The sequence below is a fragment of the Zophobas morio genome, unplaced genomic scaffold (assembly GCF_036711695.1).
Source record: "Zophobas morio isolate AGI-343-1 ecotype UQ-CSIRO unplaced genomic scaffold, CSIRO_AGI_Zmor_V1 ptg000012l, whole genome shotgun sequence".
In the NCBI taxonomy this organism is placed as follows: Eukaryota; Metazoa; Arthropoda; class Insecta; order Coleoptera; family Tenebrionidae; genus Zophobas; species Zophobas morio.
In genome coordinates this window covers 12,100,066-12,116,772 of record NW_026972117.1, presented here as the reverse complement: position 1 = coordinate 12,116,772, position 16,707 = coordinate 12,100,066, and the positions used below count along the sequence as shown (strand labels likewise).

General features: G+C 31.8%; 1 protein-coding gene across 5 annotated transcripts in view; it reads left to right on the top strand.

Moving 5' to 3' along the window:
• Nucleotides 1-16,707, top strand: part of LOC135127782 (limbic system-associated membrane protein) — an 829,211-nt gene that overhangs the window by 498,499 nt on the left and 314,005 nt on the right. For all 5 annotated transcript variants that reach the window (XM_064054398.1, XM_064054399.1, XM_064054400.1 and 2 more), the window contains exon 5: nucleotides 5,269-5,541. In XM_064054398.1, coding sequence (XP_063910468.1) covers nucleotides 5,269-5,541 — 273 coding nt within the window. The remainder of the gene's footprint in view (nucleotides 1-5,268; nucleotides 5,542-16,707) is intronic.

The window sequence follows — 16,707 nt, the reverse complement described above, 5'->3', positions numbered from 1 at the left end:
GGTTTTAATTAAGAAGTAATTACTGCGTAAAAACTGTTGCGTTTGAGTGAGTCTACATCTACAAAAACAGCCAGCGCCAAGTTATGAAACTTTTATTTTCGAAAGGTAAATACGAAATTCCAATTAAATAAAGCATAAATCTTAACAAGACGACGAGTTTAAAATTCGCGGAGCACTTGAGAAGCTGTTTGACAATATAATTTTAAAAAGTGTAAGGGTTTTCGATAAATCTGGCCGTTATCACCTTTGTTTTTGTGTGTCCACCACGCACATTTTACGCAATAATAAAATTATATCTGGTTAGCAATCGCAGGCCCCATCTCACTGGTGATACAAGTTAAGCTGAGTGCAATGTTTGGCCGGAATAATTTATGGAAATTAGTTTCGGGTTAGTTGAAAACTTCCAGCCAACTTTTTTAATGAAATATTTTTAGTTAGTTTAAGGCGATGTTGATGTATTCGTTATTTTAATATTAAAATTAAGTGTGGCATACCTGATTGGCTACGAACTGATTTAATTTTTAATTTTATTGAACCGAAAACTTCGTAATTGCTGTCTTATCCGAAATAAACGCAGCTTTAGCTGCGAGCTTTCGCTGGGTACTGTGATAATAGATTTGCGTTCGGTTTAAAATTTCAGGATTCGGAGTGAGTTTAGTTGACAGGTTGACATTTGATTTCCGCACCATAATTTCACCGCCGGTAAAATATATGAAAAGCAATTGCAGCCTTTAACTAGAATTAAAATAGTAGTTGATGAGTGTTTAGCGAAATGCGGTTGGTTGTAATTAAACAACATGCGAAAATTTTAAAACCGACCTTGTGACGTCACTAAAGTTTGGTGACGTCATATGCATTAGCAAACTAAATTAAAGCCGGCTCCGTTTTCCATGTTCCTCGGCTTGCGACTTTCACCAGTGCCTAATTTTCCGCAAAGGGATTACGGATTTTCCACCAGAGGGTTCAATATGATATTTACCTACCCATAACGTATGATTTAATCCTGCGACGAAGCCCCTCTTATTAGTTAGTAATTAGTGCTTTATTTATACTGCGGCGTTTATTTGTGTTGGAAATTTAATTTAAAAACACACAATTTTTTGTCCGCGCTGTACGCAGTATAACAAGTACCGCAGGGAGAAAAATATTTACTATTCTAATTTTGTGTTGACTTTCATAAACCATGGACCGACAACGCGAAATCGTAGCTTTTATTCTTGTGCGATTTTTTATGTTTTTGTTTGAGTTTTCAAACAAGGGCCTGCTCATTGTTTCTAAATTTAATTCGCTCAAACGGTCTTCTGAAACTTGAGCTTATTATCTTTTAAAACATAATGAATCGCCGCTTTTCATCTTTCTCGGAGAATTTTAATATATTGTATTTTAATACTGTTGTCAGAACAGGAGCAATAAGTTTTAGTGTAAGGGGGATGCTTGTTGTGCTTTTATTTATGAAGTGTTTTGTGCCGGCATAATTTTATTTAATTATTTCATTATAACAACTCTTTTCGAGGTTCTATGTTTTAAAGAGAGGAGTTTTTTATTTTATCTGATGAGAAGAGGCGGACAATCAGGTTGGATCGAGTTATCCAGGTTGGTTCAGGGCAGGCCAAGTTAGGTCGGGTTAAGTCGGGTCAAATCAAATAAGGCCAAGTCAAGGCAAATTAGCTTAAGCTAAATGAATCAGGTTAGATTAGGTTAGATCCAATCAGGCTAGACAAAATCAGATGACATTAGCGCAAATCAGTCCAGTTAGACCAGGGTAGATTAAATCACACCAGGTCAGGTCAAGTCAAGGCATGTCGGATCAGCTCAGGTTAAATCAGTTCAAGTCGCAACAGGTCAAGTCAAATCAAGCCTGTTTAAACCGGATCAAGTCAAATCAGGGGACGTCAGGGCAAACTAGGTTATCCTAAATCAATTATGTTAAATCGGGTTAGATCAAATCAGATCAGGCCAGGTCAGACCACGTTTGGTCAAGTTAAACCAGTTCAGATCAATTTGGGTTAGATCAGATCAAGTCGAATAAAGCCAGATCAAGTGATGTCAGAGATGAAGAGATGAAGTTAGACCATCTCAGTGCAAGATAAATTAACTAATTTGATTTACCCTGATTTGACTTGCCTGGCTAACTAAGTCAGTTGGAGCCGAAAATAAATTCTCTGGGTCGTATTCTACAGAAAAATCTCGGTGGCCGAAAAAAATCGAAAAATTCGTAACGCCGAAGTTTTGTAAAATCTACTCAAACAAGTATTTTATAATTCAATTTCCAAAAGAAAATATTTTTTGGTCAAAGTTTTGGAATCCAAAATTTAATCCTAATAAGATATTCATCGGTTAAGATTTCGGACCCCAAAATTTAATCCTCTAAATTTTTTTTCAAAACTCTAATCTTTTGACAGATCGTGTCGAAAATTATAGAAAATTTTAAACTATGGTTCCGGAGCCATATATATGCGAAATATCCCGTGCGAAATTCAAATTTTTTTAAATCCTGAAAACTGCTGTAGTTTATATTGGCGATTTTGAAAAAATTGTAGATATTTTCGAAAAAAAGAAGCCTAAAACAAATCGACAAAAAAAATTTAATTAGACAATTTTCGTAGGTGATCGCAGAAAGTAATCTTAAAATCAGCGCTTTTGGAAAAGTCGTCTATAGATCGACAAATAATTCTAGAATATATATACATATATATCTTGACGAGAATTTTTTTTATATTGGAAATGGTAGATATTTTCGAAAAAACAGATATTAGATATTTTCGATTTCTGCATACGTTTATTTTCTAGAAATTAATCTTGATGAAGTATATTCGAAACGTACTAAATCATAAATATTTTCCTATGTGCCGCTAATTCTATATAAAAGTTGAGCGTTTTCAACAAATTGACATGAGATTAATATCGAAATAGTGGAACTTGAATCAACAGCTCGTCAATGCATTTTTTAAAACTTGGATTTCGTCAAATGAATCACAAAATTTTTAATTTTCAAAAGAAAATATTTATCGAAACTCAAAATTTAACACTAACCCTTTGAGGTAATTTTGTGCAAAAATATGCAAATTTTGAATTTTGGGCTTCATAGTTATAAAAAATCGAAAATTAAGCGTTTCCAATGTGTTTAAGTTTTGTTATTCCATTAAAATACCACCAAAAAATGTTTAGGAAAAAAAACTTTTCTTCTAAAATGGGATGTGTTCAGTCTATAATGTTTTTAGAAGAATTTTCGAAAAAAGATACAAGTGCCTGTAATTATTTATGAAGTCGGCGCTTCCACTATTTTTCACCTAAAATTATATGTGTATGCTAATTTTTCCCAATTCTAGAACAACAAATATGTGGTGATCGTTTCAAATAACGCAAAAATGTGTAATTTATTTGAGAAAAATTAAAATCTGAAAAAATCGCATATTAATTTTGCTTCACATTTCCGTTTATTCTATTTCCTTAAAATATCAAATATTGATTGAAATCGATCATTTCTTGCACGATATCTCGCGTCCTGTATAAAGTTCTGACTACAAATGTTTATAAATGTATTTATTATCCCGGCGCCTCTACCATTTTTTCGCAAAGAAGTTAAAACTACAAATGACCGAGTTTATAGAGAAATTTTATGGTTCAATAATTTGATTCTGCCCATTCTAACAACTACGAAGTGTAGTAAAATATTTTTACAAAATTTTCCAAAAAATTTCCGAAAAATGTTGAAACGGCAGCTATGCGAACGGAATGGGATAATAATTTATAGAATTCTTCGTAGATTGACAATATTTTCATTACATTTTTATTCTATTTCTTGAAATAACTTAGAAAATGGGGAAATTATGTTCCAAAAATTTTCAAGAAAAAAGATTCAAAGCAGACTAGTCAAAAGAAAAAAGTACTGGATACTAGAAAATTTCCAAACTTCAAATTTGGATGAACATTCAAACTGTCTCTACAACTGACCAGGAAAACTGGAAAAATAATTTCCAAATATTTTCAAAAATACATGTTAAAATGGTCTGTATTTGAAAGAAGAAAAACTGTTAAAATTTGTAACTTTTTTTCAAAAATTAAAACAAAACAAAAATTATTAAAACTGCAGCTATTTGAAAGGGAAACATAATGCAGGAATTCTTCGTAGACTAATAAATTTGAGGTCATTTTTGTTCTACTCCTTAAAATATCCTAAAATAAGTGTAAAATATTTTCCAAAATTTCCATAAAAAGGGCAAACAACCGATTCAACAGAAAAAAAGCACTGACCTACTAGAAAATTTCATTTAAAATACGAATTAATGGAAAGAATTACGAATATTTAATTGGCTCATCTCCAAAAACTACAGCACAATATTAGGAGGAATTACAAAGTAAATATTTATTGGAATCTGGTATAAATATATTTGTTAAACAAAACTTTGATTATCTGGTTTAGAGTAAATAACTCATTATTCCCACCTCTATTCACTGACATGAAAGTGTTTAATACTACTTTAAATTTAATATAGCTGCTTTTGATGAAATTCAAATTACTTTTCGAACTGACTAGCAATTCCAGTTGCATGAACTGCAATATTAATATGCTAATGTGACATCCCATAGTACGAAATGGATAAATTGTGTCGTACGTGACAGTAATATTGTTGCACAAATCAATAGTCAGTGTTTAAAATTTTTCGTTGTCAAATGCATGGAAATTTATAAAGCTCTGTCATCCCTAGAGTGCTCACATAAAAGATGAAAGACGTAAGACACTGACCCATTCCGAGCGGCTATAAAGACCTCTTCCAGTCATTAATTTTCGCAACAATGCTCAAACATATCTCACGGTGACTATCCTTAGTTTAGTAAACACGGGAAAACGGTCTGAGCGCCACTTCTATAATTTTAGGTTAGAAATGTAGACAATCAAACAAAAACTAAGGAGGCCAATTCCTGGCCGTAAAATTAATCTCCGGGAATTTTTAGCAAAACTACCCAAGCCCAGCGACCCGTTTCCTCCCTAATCGAATCCAAGAGTCTCTAAACCACCCCCATAAAACTCCCAACTGGCAATAAATCCAAAATTGCGTATACTCCAAATTAAGCAACACGTTGTACCCTGCCTCGACCCAGTTTCCTTCCTTTAATTGATTCAAGCATTTTCAAGTTATATCAAGAATCTTATTAGCCTCAACTTCTCACCTTTCCCGTTAAGCCGCAATAAATTTCAAAAGCACCCCGGTATTTACTCGAATCCTCAACGCCCGAATCTACAAAAATAACTTTGTGTTTTTTCAGTGCCTCCGCGGATACACTACGTGTCGTCGAATGGACGCGTCGAAGTAAAAAAAGGATCATCAGTAAGGTTAGAGTGTAAAGCATCTGGTAATCCTGTACCTAAAATAACATGGTCGAGGAAAAACAATGTCCTGCCATCAGGCGATCAAACATTGGTTACTCCAGTGCTAACACTGGATAGGGTGGATAGGCATCAAGCTGGTGTGTACAAATGCACAGCGAGCAACGGAGTCGGAGAGGACGTCACCGAAGAGATCAATCTACATGTCCTCTGTGAGTACGGTCTTTTTTTTATTTTAATCTACTTATACTACAAGTTTTTGGCAATTTTCTTCCGGTACTTTAAATTTTTGCGCTGTAGACAAAATGTTTTAAAATTCCGCAAAAGTTTGCAGCTTCGTTAGCAAAGAAAAAATCCATAAACTATTTACGTGGTGTTTCCGGCGACTCATTAACGAAATGTCTCGGAAAACTTATAACGACATTAGAAACATCGAAGCAGGAAAATTTCGCCACATTAAACATTTTAGAGGACTTTTCACTCCGGCTGTCGGCGCCTTAAACAACTCCCCACACATCTATAAATTTCAATCATTTATTTTTAACGAGGAGTGGGAAAAGTGAAAGAAGTCTACAACTAACAGAAGCAAAGAAACTTACTTTCTCGACGAAAGCACGTACAAAGAATTTTCGAATTGGGCTAACCTTTCCGGCGAATTACAAAGAAAGTTGCAACTTTACAAATAACGAACAAACTTCCACAGAAAATTAAATCTAAGTAGGTGGGTGACGTAAGTGTGCTTCTTCCAGGGTCTGCTTGTCAGATGCTAATTATTATCGCGCGATATAATTATATTAAAATTCAATTAAGCGCCATACCGGGAAAAAGTTATTAAGGAGAAATTATAAGGCCGCTTTAATAGCGTGTTTATCACTTAATTTGTACCTAATTGTTCGGATGGTAGTCATTTCGCTGAAATGAGGGCAGCAAACTAGAATTTTTAAGCGGGGGAGTTTCTTAGCATGCAATTCTGCTTTGTAAGCGGGAAAACTATATTATCGTGGAAATGCTCAGGAGGATATTGACTAAACCATTATATCCGCAGCTACACAACACTAATTAATGCGCAAAGCGGTTTTTTCATTAACGAAATTATAATCACTCAAATACAGTTTAATGCACAATACACAATATCTGTCCATATTTTATCCCACATTGATTGTTTTGTGTTAAAACTACTCGAATTCATCCAAATGTCGATTGTAATTAATTTTGCTTTAAATTTTTATACTTTCATTTCCTTCAATCAAATATTTAATAATGTAATATATATCAAATTATTTATAGAAAGAAATCACTTCCTCCAAAATATATCCCATCTAGTGAAAATTTAAAAAATTATTCCGGGCCCCTCCACCATTTTTCGACGATTTTTTTCCAATTTTTTTATTTTTCGCGACAAATTAAATTAGTTCCAAGAGCACCTTACTTTAAATTAAAACTTCTCGAAATGAAAATCTACGTTCATTTTAATCTATTCTCTTAACAACTGAAAGAATGGAATTGTTGAGGAACATTAAACCTGTACAAAGCTAATCAAAAATCGGTAATTAATCCCGCTTTAAATGTCAATTTCCTTGAAATATCAAAATATGGATTGATCATAATGGTCCCTTCCAAAATACATCCAGGCCTGTACCAATTTTCAAACAATTATTGAATTAAATAAATGCAAATATATGTATTTATTTATTATCCCGGCGCCTCCACCATTTTTCTCGAAAATTCAATTTATTTGAATAATTTTCAAGATCGCTTTTCTTTTACAGAATGAAATTATTGGAGAAACTAAAAACTCAAATCTATACAAAAATCGAAAATTAATCGTTATCCAAATGTGTATTTGATCTGTTATTCCGTTAAAATATCAAACAAATTTTAGGTCATCTAAAATGAAGTATATTTAACACATAATATTTTTAGAGGAATTTCCAAAAAAAAAAAGATACAAGTGATGGTATTTTGATATTTCGGCGCCTCCACTATTTTTCACAAAAGATACATTTAATCTTATGTCAAAAAGCCGCTAATTAATTTTGCTTCACATCTCCGTTTATTCTGATTGATATTTCCTTAAAATATCAAAATATCAACTGTTTATAAAGTCCTCACTATAAATACTTATAAATTTATTTATTGTCCGGGCGCCTCCACAATTTTTTTTTTTTCAAAAAAATTAGAACTGCATTATAACATTAATCAGTGAGGAAATTAGAAACATAATTAGAAAAAATTTCCAAAGGAGAAAGAAGAAAAGTACTAGTTTACAGAGATTTTTTTATGGATTAATAACAATTTGATTCTGCCCATTTCAACAACCGTGAGGGGTGGTAAAATATTTTTAAAAAATTTTCCAAAAAATTTCCAAAACATGTTGAGATAATCATTTATAGAGTTCTTCGTACATTTATAATATAGGATAATTTTTATTCTATTCCTTGAAATAACTTAGGAAATGGCGAAAAGTGTTCCAAAAATTTTCAAAAAAAATGTCCAAGCTGTCCAATTAAAAACAAGTAATGGACTAATATTCAAACTGTCCCTGCAAATGAACGGAAAAATTTGAAAAGTAATTTCCAAAAATTTTCCAAAGACATGTGAAAATGATTTCAGCTTGAAAGGAAAAGTGGATTAGTTTATTGAAAATTTTTTGTAGAATAATAAATTAACATCATTTTAATTGTACCTCTTTCCTATATACCGGAAAAAGTGGCACAATATTTTTTCAAAATCATACAAAAAAAAAATCCAAAAATTGTTAAAACAGCACCTATGCGAATGGAATGAGATACTGCTTTATAGAGTTTTACGTAAATTCACAATTTCAGGTCATTTTTGTTCTATTCCTTGAAATAACTTAAAAAAATGGGAAAATAATCTTCCTAAAATTTTCAAAAAATAAAGATTTAAATAGACTACTCAAAAGAAAATTTCTTCCAAATTACGAATTTGGGGTAATTTTCGAACTCTTTCTACAAATCACCAGGAAAATTGGAAAAATAATTTCCAAAAAAATTTTCAAAAATACATTTTAAAAGGGTTTCCATTCGAAAGAAAAATACTAGTAAAATTTGTAAAATTCTTTTTCAAAAATTAAAAAAATATCCAAAAATTAAAATTAAAACTGCAGCTATTTGAAAGGGAAAAATAATGCAGTTCAAAACTTCAGGGACATAGATCTCGACATGCTGATTCCAAAAATATATAGTCTTAACAGTCACGGAGCAAAATTTTCCAAAGAAACGGTACGAAATACGAATTTATGAAAATTTCTAAAAATTTCGATATTTCAACGGTCGATTGTGGAAAAACGGATGGAGTAATCAAAGAAATATCGCCAGATGTGAGTTCTAGAGCTCGAAATCTACAAGAAAATGTATTTAGTTACGTTTCGAAAATGTGAAAAATTTCACTTTTAAAAGAGTTGTCTAAAAATTGTGAAAAAATTCAGAGACGTAGTTTTCGACATGCTGATTCCAAAAATATGGAGTGTTAATAGTCACGGAGCAACATTTTCGAACGAATCGGTACGAATTGCGAATTTTTGAAAATTTCTAAAAATTTCGATATTTCAAAGGTCGATTGTGGAAAAACGATTGCAGTAATCTTAGGAACATCGCCGGATGTGAGTTCTAGAGCACGAAATCTGCAAGAAAATGTATTTAGCTAAGTTTCGAAAATGTCAAAATTTGGCCGAAATTTGAAGAAGGGGGGACCATTGAAAAAATTTCACATTTAAAAAAGTTGTCTAAAAATTGTGCAAAAATTTAGGGACGTATATCTCGGCATGCTGATTCCAAAAATATGGAGTATTAATAGCCAAGGAGCAAAATTTTCGAAAGAATCTGCACGAAATGCGAATTTTTGAGAATTTCTAAAAATTTCGATATTTCAACAGTCGATTCTGGAAAAACGGTTGAAGTTATCAAAGAAAGGGGGCCGGAAGTGTGTCCTAGACCTCGAAATCTACAAGAAAATGTGTTTAGCTAAGTTTCGAAAATGTCAAAATTTGGCCGAAATTTGAAGAAGGGGGGACCATTGAAAAAATTTCACTTTTAAAAAAGTTGTCGAAAAATTGTGAAAAAATTCAGAGACGTAGATTTCGACAAGCTGATTCCAAAAATATAGAGTGTTAATAGTCATGGAGCAACATTTTCGAAAGAATCGGGACGAAATTCAAATTTGTGAAAATTTCTAAAAATTTTGATATTTCAACGGTCGATTCCGGAAAAACGGTTGCAGTAATCTTAGGAGCATCGCCGGATGTGTGTTCTAGGGCTCGAAATCCACAAGAAAATATTTTCAGCTACGTTTCGAAAATGTCAAAATTTCGCCGAAATTTGAAGAAGGGGGGACCATTGAAAAAATTTCACTTTTAAAAGAGTTGTCCAAAAATTTAAAAAAAATTCAGAGACGTAGATCTCGGCCTGCTGATTCCAAAAATATGGAGTGTTAATAGTCACGGAGCGACATTTTCGAGAGAATCTGTACGAAATGTGAATTTTTGAAAATTTCTAAAAATTTCGATATTTCAACAGTCGATTCTGGAAAAACGGTTGGAGTTATCAAAGAAAGGAGCCCGGAAGTGTATTCTAGAGCTCGAAATCTTCAAGAAAATGTATTTAGCTAAGTTTCGAATATGTCAAAATTTGGCCGAAATTTGAAGAAGGGGAGACTATTGAAAAAATTTCACTTTTAAAAAAGTTGTCTAAAAATTGTGAAAAGATTCAGAGACGTAGATTTCGACAAGCTGATTCCAAAAATATAGAGTGTAATAGTCACGGAGCAACATTTTCTAAAAAATCTGTACCAAATGCGAATTTTTGAAAATTTCTAAAAATTTCGATATTTCAACAGTCGATTCTGGAAAAACGGTTGGAGTTATCAAAGAAAGGAGGCCAGAAGTGTGTTCTGGAGCTCGAAATCTACAAGAGAATATATTTAGCTAAGTTTCGAAAATGTCAAAATCTGGCCGAAATTTTAAGAAGGGGGGACCATTGAAAAAATTTCACTTTTAAAAAAGTCGTCTAAAAATTGAGAAAAAATTCAGAGACGTAGATCCAGACATTCACTTCCCTCGCTCCTCAAACAGATCCTGCTTCTTTGAACAATTATTATAAAATTTGAAAAGTGCGAACGATAACAAATATATTTAACGAGAAAATTAACTCTTAGTAATTGCATGGTTAACTTCGAAATTAATTAATTAATTAAACAAAATTACTGATTCTTAAATATCATATACAGGGTGGGTCACTAAGCGCACGGTCCTCGATATTTCATTAATTATCAGAAATACAAGAAAAAGAAGCAGACCAAAGCTGTACGGTTCTTTGAGCACTATATTTTAAAATTATTTTTAACTATACAGAGTGTTCTATTTTTAAGAGGTAACACAACTTAGTTTTTTAAATGAAACACTAGATATATTTTTACATATTTTGATTAACCTCTTCTTATATTTTACAACCACGCTTTACTTTTGAAATTCCGATGCGACGTTGCCATGTTATTCCAATTTTCCTAAAATTTTTTGGCAATAGTCCACAAAAAAACCGCAGTTGGGTTATTTTTAAAGTCTCTTGTGCGCTTTGTTGTAGTATCAACTAATTCAAATTTTAATGTACAGAGTGTCTACAAAGAAATCTAAAATTTTACAATTTGTTTTGAACCAACATTTTTCAAGTAAAGCTCTAAAAACCACCTCCAACCGGCAAACAACAAAGCCCTGGAAACAAAAAGGCCCATAATATCATGATGTAGAGCAAACGTAGGAACTTTCCTCTGAAAATCTAGGCACGACCGATAAGACAATCAATGTGGAGCACATTTCACATTCATCGCGCAAGAAAGGCGCGTGATTCTGCGATAGGTAGATATGAAGTGTGAAGTAGCTTTGAAATCGAGAGGCGCCATCTATTTAACACAATGAACAGACAAAAGGCCGACCCTGTATCTGCTTTGTTTATGTGATTATCATTTAGTCACTTTGTGTACGCCAGAACGGCCCTGGAAATTTCCATCTAAATATACGTCGGCGAGCACGTGTTTTATTAAAGTTGAAAGAAAATTCGTGTGACGAAAAGATTCAAAAGTAGAGTATTAAAGAAACACTGCTGTAAATTATTAATGGCTTAATAAAAGTTAGATGACTTTGCGACGGATGCTGGAAGTTATATAGGAAAACGTTATGAAAGTGTTTTATTATGTCGCACGTTTGTCTTGAGTGCGTTTGAGCTTGTAATTTTGAGTAATGGAGAGCTGCTGGGACAAGGGATGCACTCAAAGGGAAATATTCATCATTGAAGGGCGTCTAGAATTGTCGAAAAAATTAATTAAATTTTGTATTAGTTGTTACAATAAATAATTTACCGCTACTATTCCACAAACAGCGCAAGAATTTCAAACGATCCACTAACAAACAACTCCCCAAAATCGTGTACAAACTTCAGCGATTAAAATAAGCCCTGCTGAAAACTCCATTCCATTACTCCTAGGCAAACAGGCTCCCTCCAGCCCTTCCGACAATGCGCTAAACCTAACACACCGCCCCCGCGCTATATTAGAAACGCAAACCGCAACTCATCTGAAGGGTTGACTTATTGGCCCTTTAGGGGTCCCCGGATCTATTAAAATAAGAAGCCGGGTCTAGATATTCTCTTAAGTCGCAAGTGTGCATCAAGTTCTTTGGCGTGTAGAGGTTAAGGGTTCCCAGGGCATGTATAACCCCGCTCACCACTCAATCTGGTTTATGGCTCCGGCAAATTAAAGCCGGCACTCGGATGATTAACTGCAGCCGGCAACCCTCATTCCTCTGTTCAACGGCCGACCTCATGAAAGGTGAAAACAAAAGATTCTCTCACCTTCGGACCCGATAAATCATCCCTAACTACCACCTTTTCACACAGTATGTTCCGAAGTCGTTAATATCTATAAAATTACCGCCAACAACCGGCCAACAACTCAAAACATTGTGTCGAGGTGTTCGGCGTCCGGGAGCGAGAGGGAGGGTCCGGGGTCGGTGGTAATAGAGACATCGGGCGATTTACTGGCAGTGTTTTGTTCGAAATGTCACCGGCTTTGTGGGGCTGCTTTAGCGGCGGCTGTGACGGGAGTATGATGAGAACACACAAAATTTGTGTAGTTGAGTTACTTGTCAAAGTTACAATGTACTAACCAACATAAAATTATTTTTTGCAGATTACGAGAATGTCAGTCTCAACCGGGATCCTTACTTGGTTAAATACAAACAAAGTTTTTTCTACGACCGTCAAAATTACTATTGATTTACTTAAGCAAAATATTGGTTGCACATTTTTCATTGTTTGAGGAGAAACGATGAAAATAAATTAGTATGTTTAACATTAGGTGAGAAGGTTTTTAAATCATTTAGAATAAATTTAATTTTTCCCATAACATGGTCAAAGACTCGGGAAAAAAACCAAATTTATAAGCACTTGACTCCAGAATTTCTTTAAACTTTTAACGAGATACAGGACAAATACAAATTTAGAATAAGATTAATAACAATACAAATAATGTTTTATTTCAGTCAAAACTGTTTTTTTTTCTATTGGTGAATTTTATTTTTTTATCTAGCGAAAATTAAAAAAAACACCAAGTGATTCATTTTCTCGGTTATTTGGAAAGACAGTGAAAATTATTTCAGATTCGCAATTTAGATTAAATGTTCAACATTTCAAGGAGTAGAACAAAAACGACGTCACATCTACGTAGAACTCTCCATAAATTAGAATTTTATTTCTTTCGCATAGCCGTTTTAACAATTATTGGAAATTTTTTGGAAAATTTTTAAAAAATATTCTGACAACTTCCTCTGTTGTTGGAATGAGCTGAGTAGTTATATAGTGGGGCCTCTAGCTCAATTTGATCTCATTTGACCTGAGCTAGGAGCCCCACTACTTTTATCGAACGTTTGTTATTGCCTTGTGCCCGGTCGACCTGACTCCCACTTCGGGGACGGATAAAAAGTAGTGGGGCACCTATTTTAGGACTGAACCAGGAGTCCCACTATATAAACTACTGGAGAAAATTAAAATAACGTCAAATTATTACTCTAGAAAGAATTTACCATTAATTAGTATTTTTTACTTTGGAACTTCAAAATACATTTGATATTTTTTTTTGAAAAATTTTTGGAAATTATTTTTTTAATTTTTTCAGCTAATTGAAGTGTGCATCTTTTTTTCAACCTTTTTGAAATATAAATTTTCTAAGTTATTTCAAAGGTTAGAACAAAAATTACCTCGCACTGTAGATTTAGTACATTTACGAAGAACTTTCTATAAATAAGTGTTATACTCCTTTTTGGAAATTTTATGGAAAATTTTTAAAAAATATTTGACCATTTTCCTCGATTGTTGGAATGGACAGAATAAAAAGACCATCAAATTATTAATCTACAAAGAGTTCTATATAAATTTGACCCTTTTTCATTTCAAAGCGTAATCATTTTAACATATTTTTTGAAAAATTTTTGAAAATTATTTTTCTAATTTTCTCAGTCATTTGAAATATCCATCTTTTTTTTTAACCTCTTTGGAATATACATTTTCTAAGTTATTTCAAAGGTTAGAACAAAAATTACCTCGCACTGTAGATTTAGTAGATTTACGAAGAACTCTCTATAAATAAGTGTTATACTCCTTTTTGGAATTTTTTTGGAAAGTTTTGAAAAAATATTTTACCATTTTTCTCTGTTGTTGGAATGGACAGAATAAAAAGACCATCAAATTATTAATCTACAAAGAGTTCTATATAAACTTGTCCCTTTTTCATTTCAAACCGCAATTATTTTAAGATATTTTTTAAAAAATTTTTAGAAATTATTTTTCTAATTTTCTCAGTCATTTGAAGTATCCATCTTTTTTTCAACCTCTTTGGAATATACATTTTTTAAGTTATTTCAAAGTTTACAATAAAAATTACCTCGCACTGTAGATTTAGTAGATTTACGAAAAACTCTCTATAATTAAGTGTTACACTCCTTTTTGGAAATTTTTTGGAAAATTTTTAAAAAATCTTTTACTATTTTCCTCGGTTGTTGGAATGGACAGAATAAAAAGCCCATCAAATTATTAATCTACAAAGAGTTCTATATAAACTTGTCCCTCTTTCATTTCAAAGCGCAATCATTTTAACATATTTTATGAAAAATTTTTGGAAATTATTTTTCTAATTTTCTCAGTCATTTGAAGTATCCATCTTTTTTTTCAACCTCTTTGGAATATACATTTTCTAAGTTATTTCAAAGTTTACAATAAAGATTACCTCGCACTGTAGATTCAGTAGATTTACGAAGAACTCTCTATAAATAAGTGTTATAGGCACTCCTTTTTGGAATTTTTTTGGAAAATTTTGAAAAAATATTTTACCATATTTCTCGGTTGTTGGAATGGACAGAGTTCTATATAAATTTGACCCTTTTTCATTTCAAAGCGTAATCATTTTAACATATTTTTTGAAAAATTTTTGGAAATTATTTTTCTAATTTTCTCAGTCATTTGAAGTATCCATCTTTTTTTTTCAACCTCTTTGGAATATACATTTTCAAAGTTATTTCAAAGTTTCCAATAAAAATTACCTCGCACTGTAGATTCAGTAGATTTACGAAGAACTCTCTATAAATAAATGTTATAGGTACTCCTTTTTGGAAATTTGTTGGAAAATTTTGAAAAAATGTTTTACCATTTTTCTCGGTTGTTGGAATGGACACAATAAAAAGCCCATTAAATTATTAATCCACGAAGAGTTCTATATAAACGAGTCCCTTTTTCCTTTCAAAGCGCAAACATTTTAATATATTTTTTGAAAAAATTTTGGAAATTATTTTTCTAATTTTCTCAGTCATTTGAAATATCCATTTTTTTTCAACCTCTTTGGAATATACATTTTCAAAGTTATTTCAAAGTTTCCAATAAAAATTACCTCGCACTGTAGATTCAGTAGATTTACGAAGAACTCTCTTTAACTAAGTGTTTTACTCTTTTTTGGAAATTTTTTGGAAAATTTTGAAAAAATATTTTACCATTTCCCTCGGTTGTTGGAATGGACACAATAAAAAGCCCATCAAATTATTAATCTACAAAGAGTTCTATATAAACTTGTCCCTTTTTCATTTCAAAGCGCAATCATTTTAACATATTTTATGAAAAATTTTTGGAAATTATTTTTCTAATTTTCTCAGTCATTTGAAATATCCATCTTTTTTTCAAGCTCTTTGGAATATACATTTTCTGAGTTATTTCAAAGGTTAGAACAAAAATTACCTCGCACTGTAGATTAGTAGATTTACGAAGAACTCTATAAATAAGTGTTATAATCCTTTTTGGAAATTTTTTGGAAAATTTTGAAAAAATAATTTACCATTTTTCTCGGTTGTTGGAATGGACAGAATAAAAAGCCCATCAAATTATTAATCTACAAACAGTTCTATTTAAACTTGTCCCTTTTTCCTTTCAAAGCGCAAACATTTTAACATATTTTTTGAAAAATTTTTGGAAATTATTTTTCTAATTTTCTCAGTCATTTGAAGTATCCATCTTTTTTTCAACCCCTTTAGAATATGCATTTTCTAAGTTATTTCAAAGTTTACAATAAAAATTACCTTGCACTATAGATTCAGTAGATTTGCGAAGAACTCTCTATAAATAAGTGTTTTTGAAAATTTTTTGGAAAATTTTGAAAAAATATTTTACCATTTTTCTCGGTTGTTGGAATGGACAGAATAAAAAGCCCATCAAATTATTAATCTACAAAGAGTTTTATATAAACTTGACCCTTTTTCATTTCAAAGCGTAATCATTTTGACATATTTTTTGAAAAATTGTTGGAAATTATTTTTCTAATTTTCTCAGTCATTTGAAGTATCCATCTTCTTTTCAACCTCTTTGGAATATACATTTTCTAAGTTATTTCAAAGTTTACAATAAAAATTACCTCGCACTGTAGATTCAGTAGATTTACGAAGAACTCTCTATAAATAAGTGTTATAGGTACTCCTTTTTGGAAAATTTTGAAAAACTATTTTACCATTTTTCTCGGTTGTTGGAATGGACAGAATAAAAAGCCCATCAAATTATTAATCTACAAAGACTTCTACATAAACGTGTTCCTTTTTCCTTTCAAAGCGCAATCATTTTAACATATTTTTTGAAAAATTTTTGGAAATTATTTTTCTAATTTTCTCAGTCATTTGAAGTATCCATCTTTTTTTTTAACCTCTTTGGAATATACATTTTCTAAGTTATTTCAAAGTTTACAATAAAAATTACCTCGCACTATAGATTCAGTAGATTTGCGAAGAACTCTCTATAAATAAGTGTTTTTGGAAATTTTTTGGAAAATTTTGAAAAAAT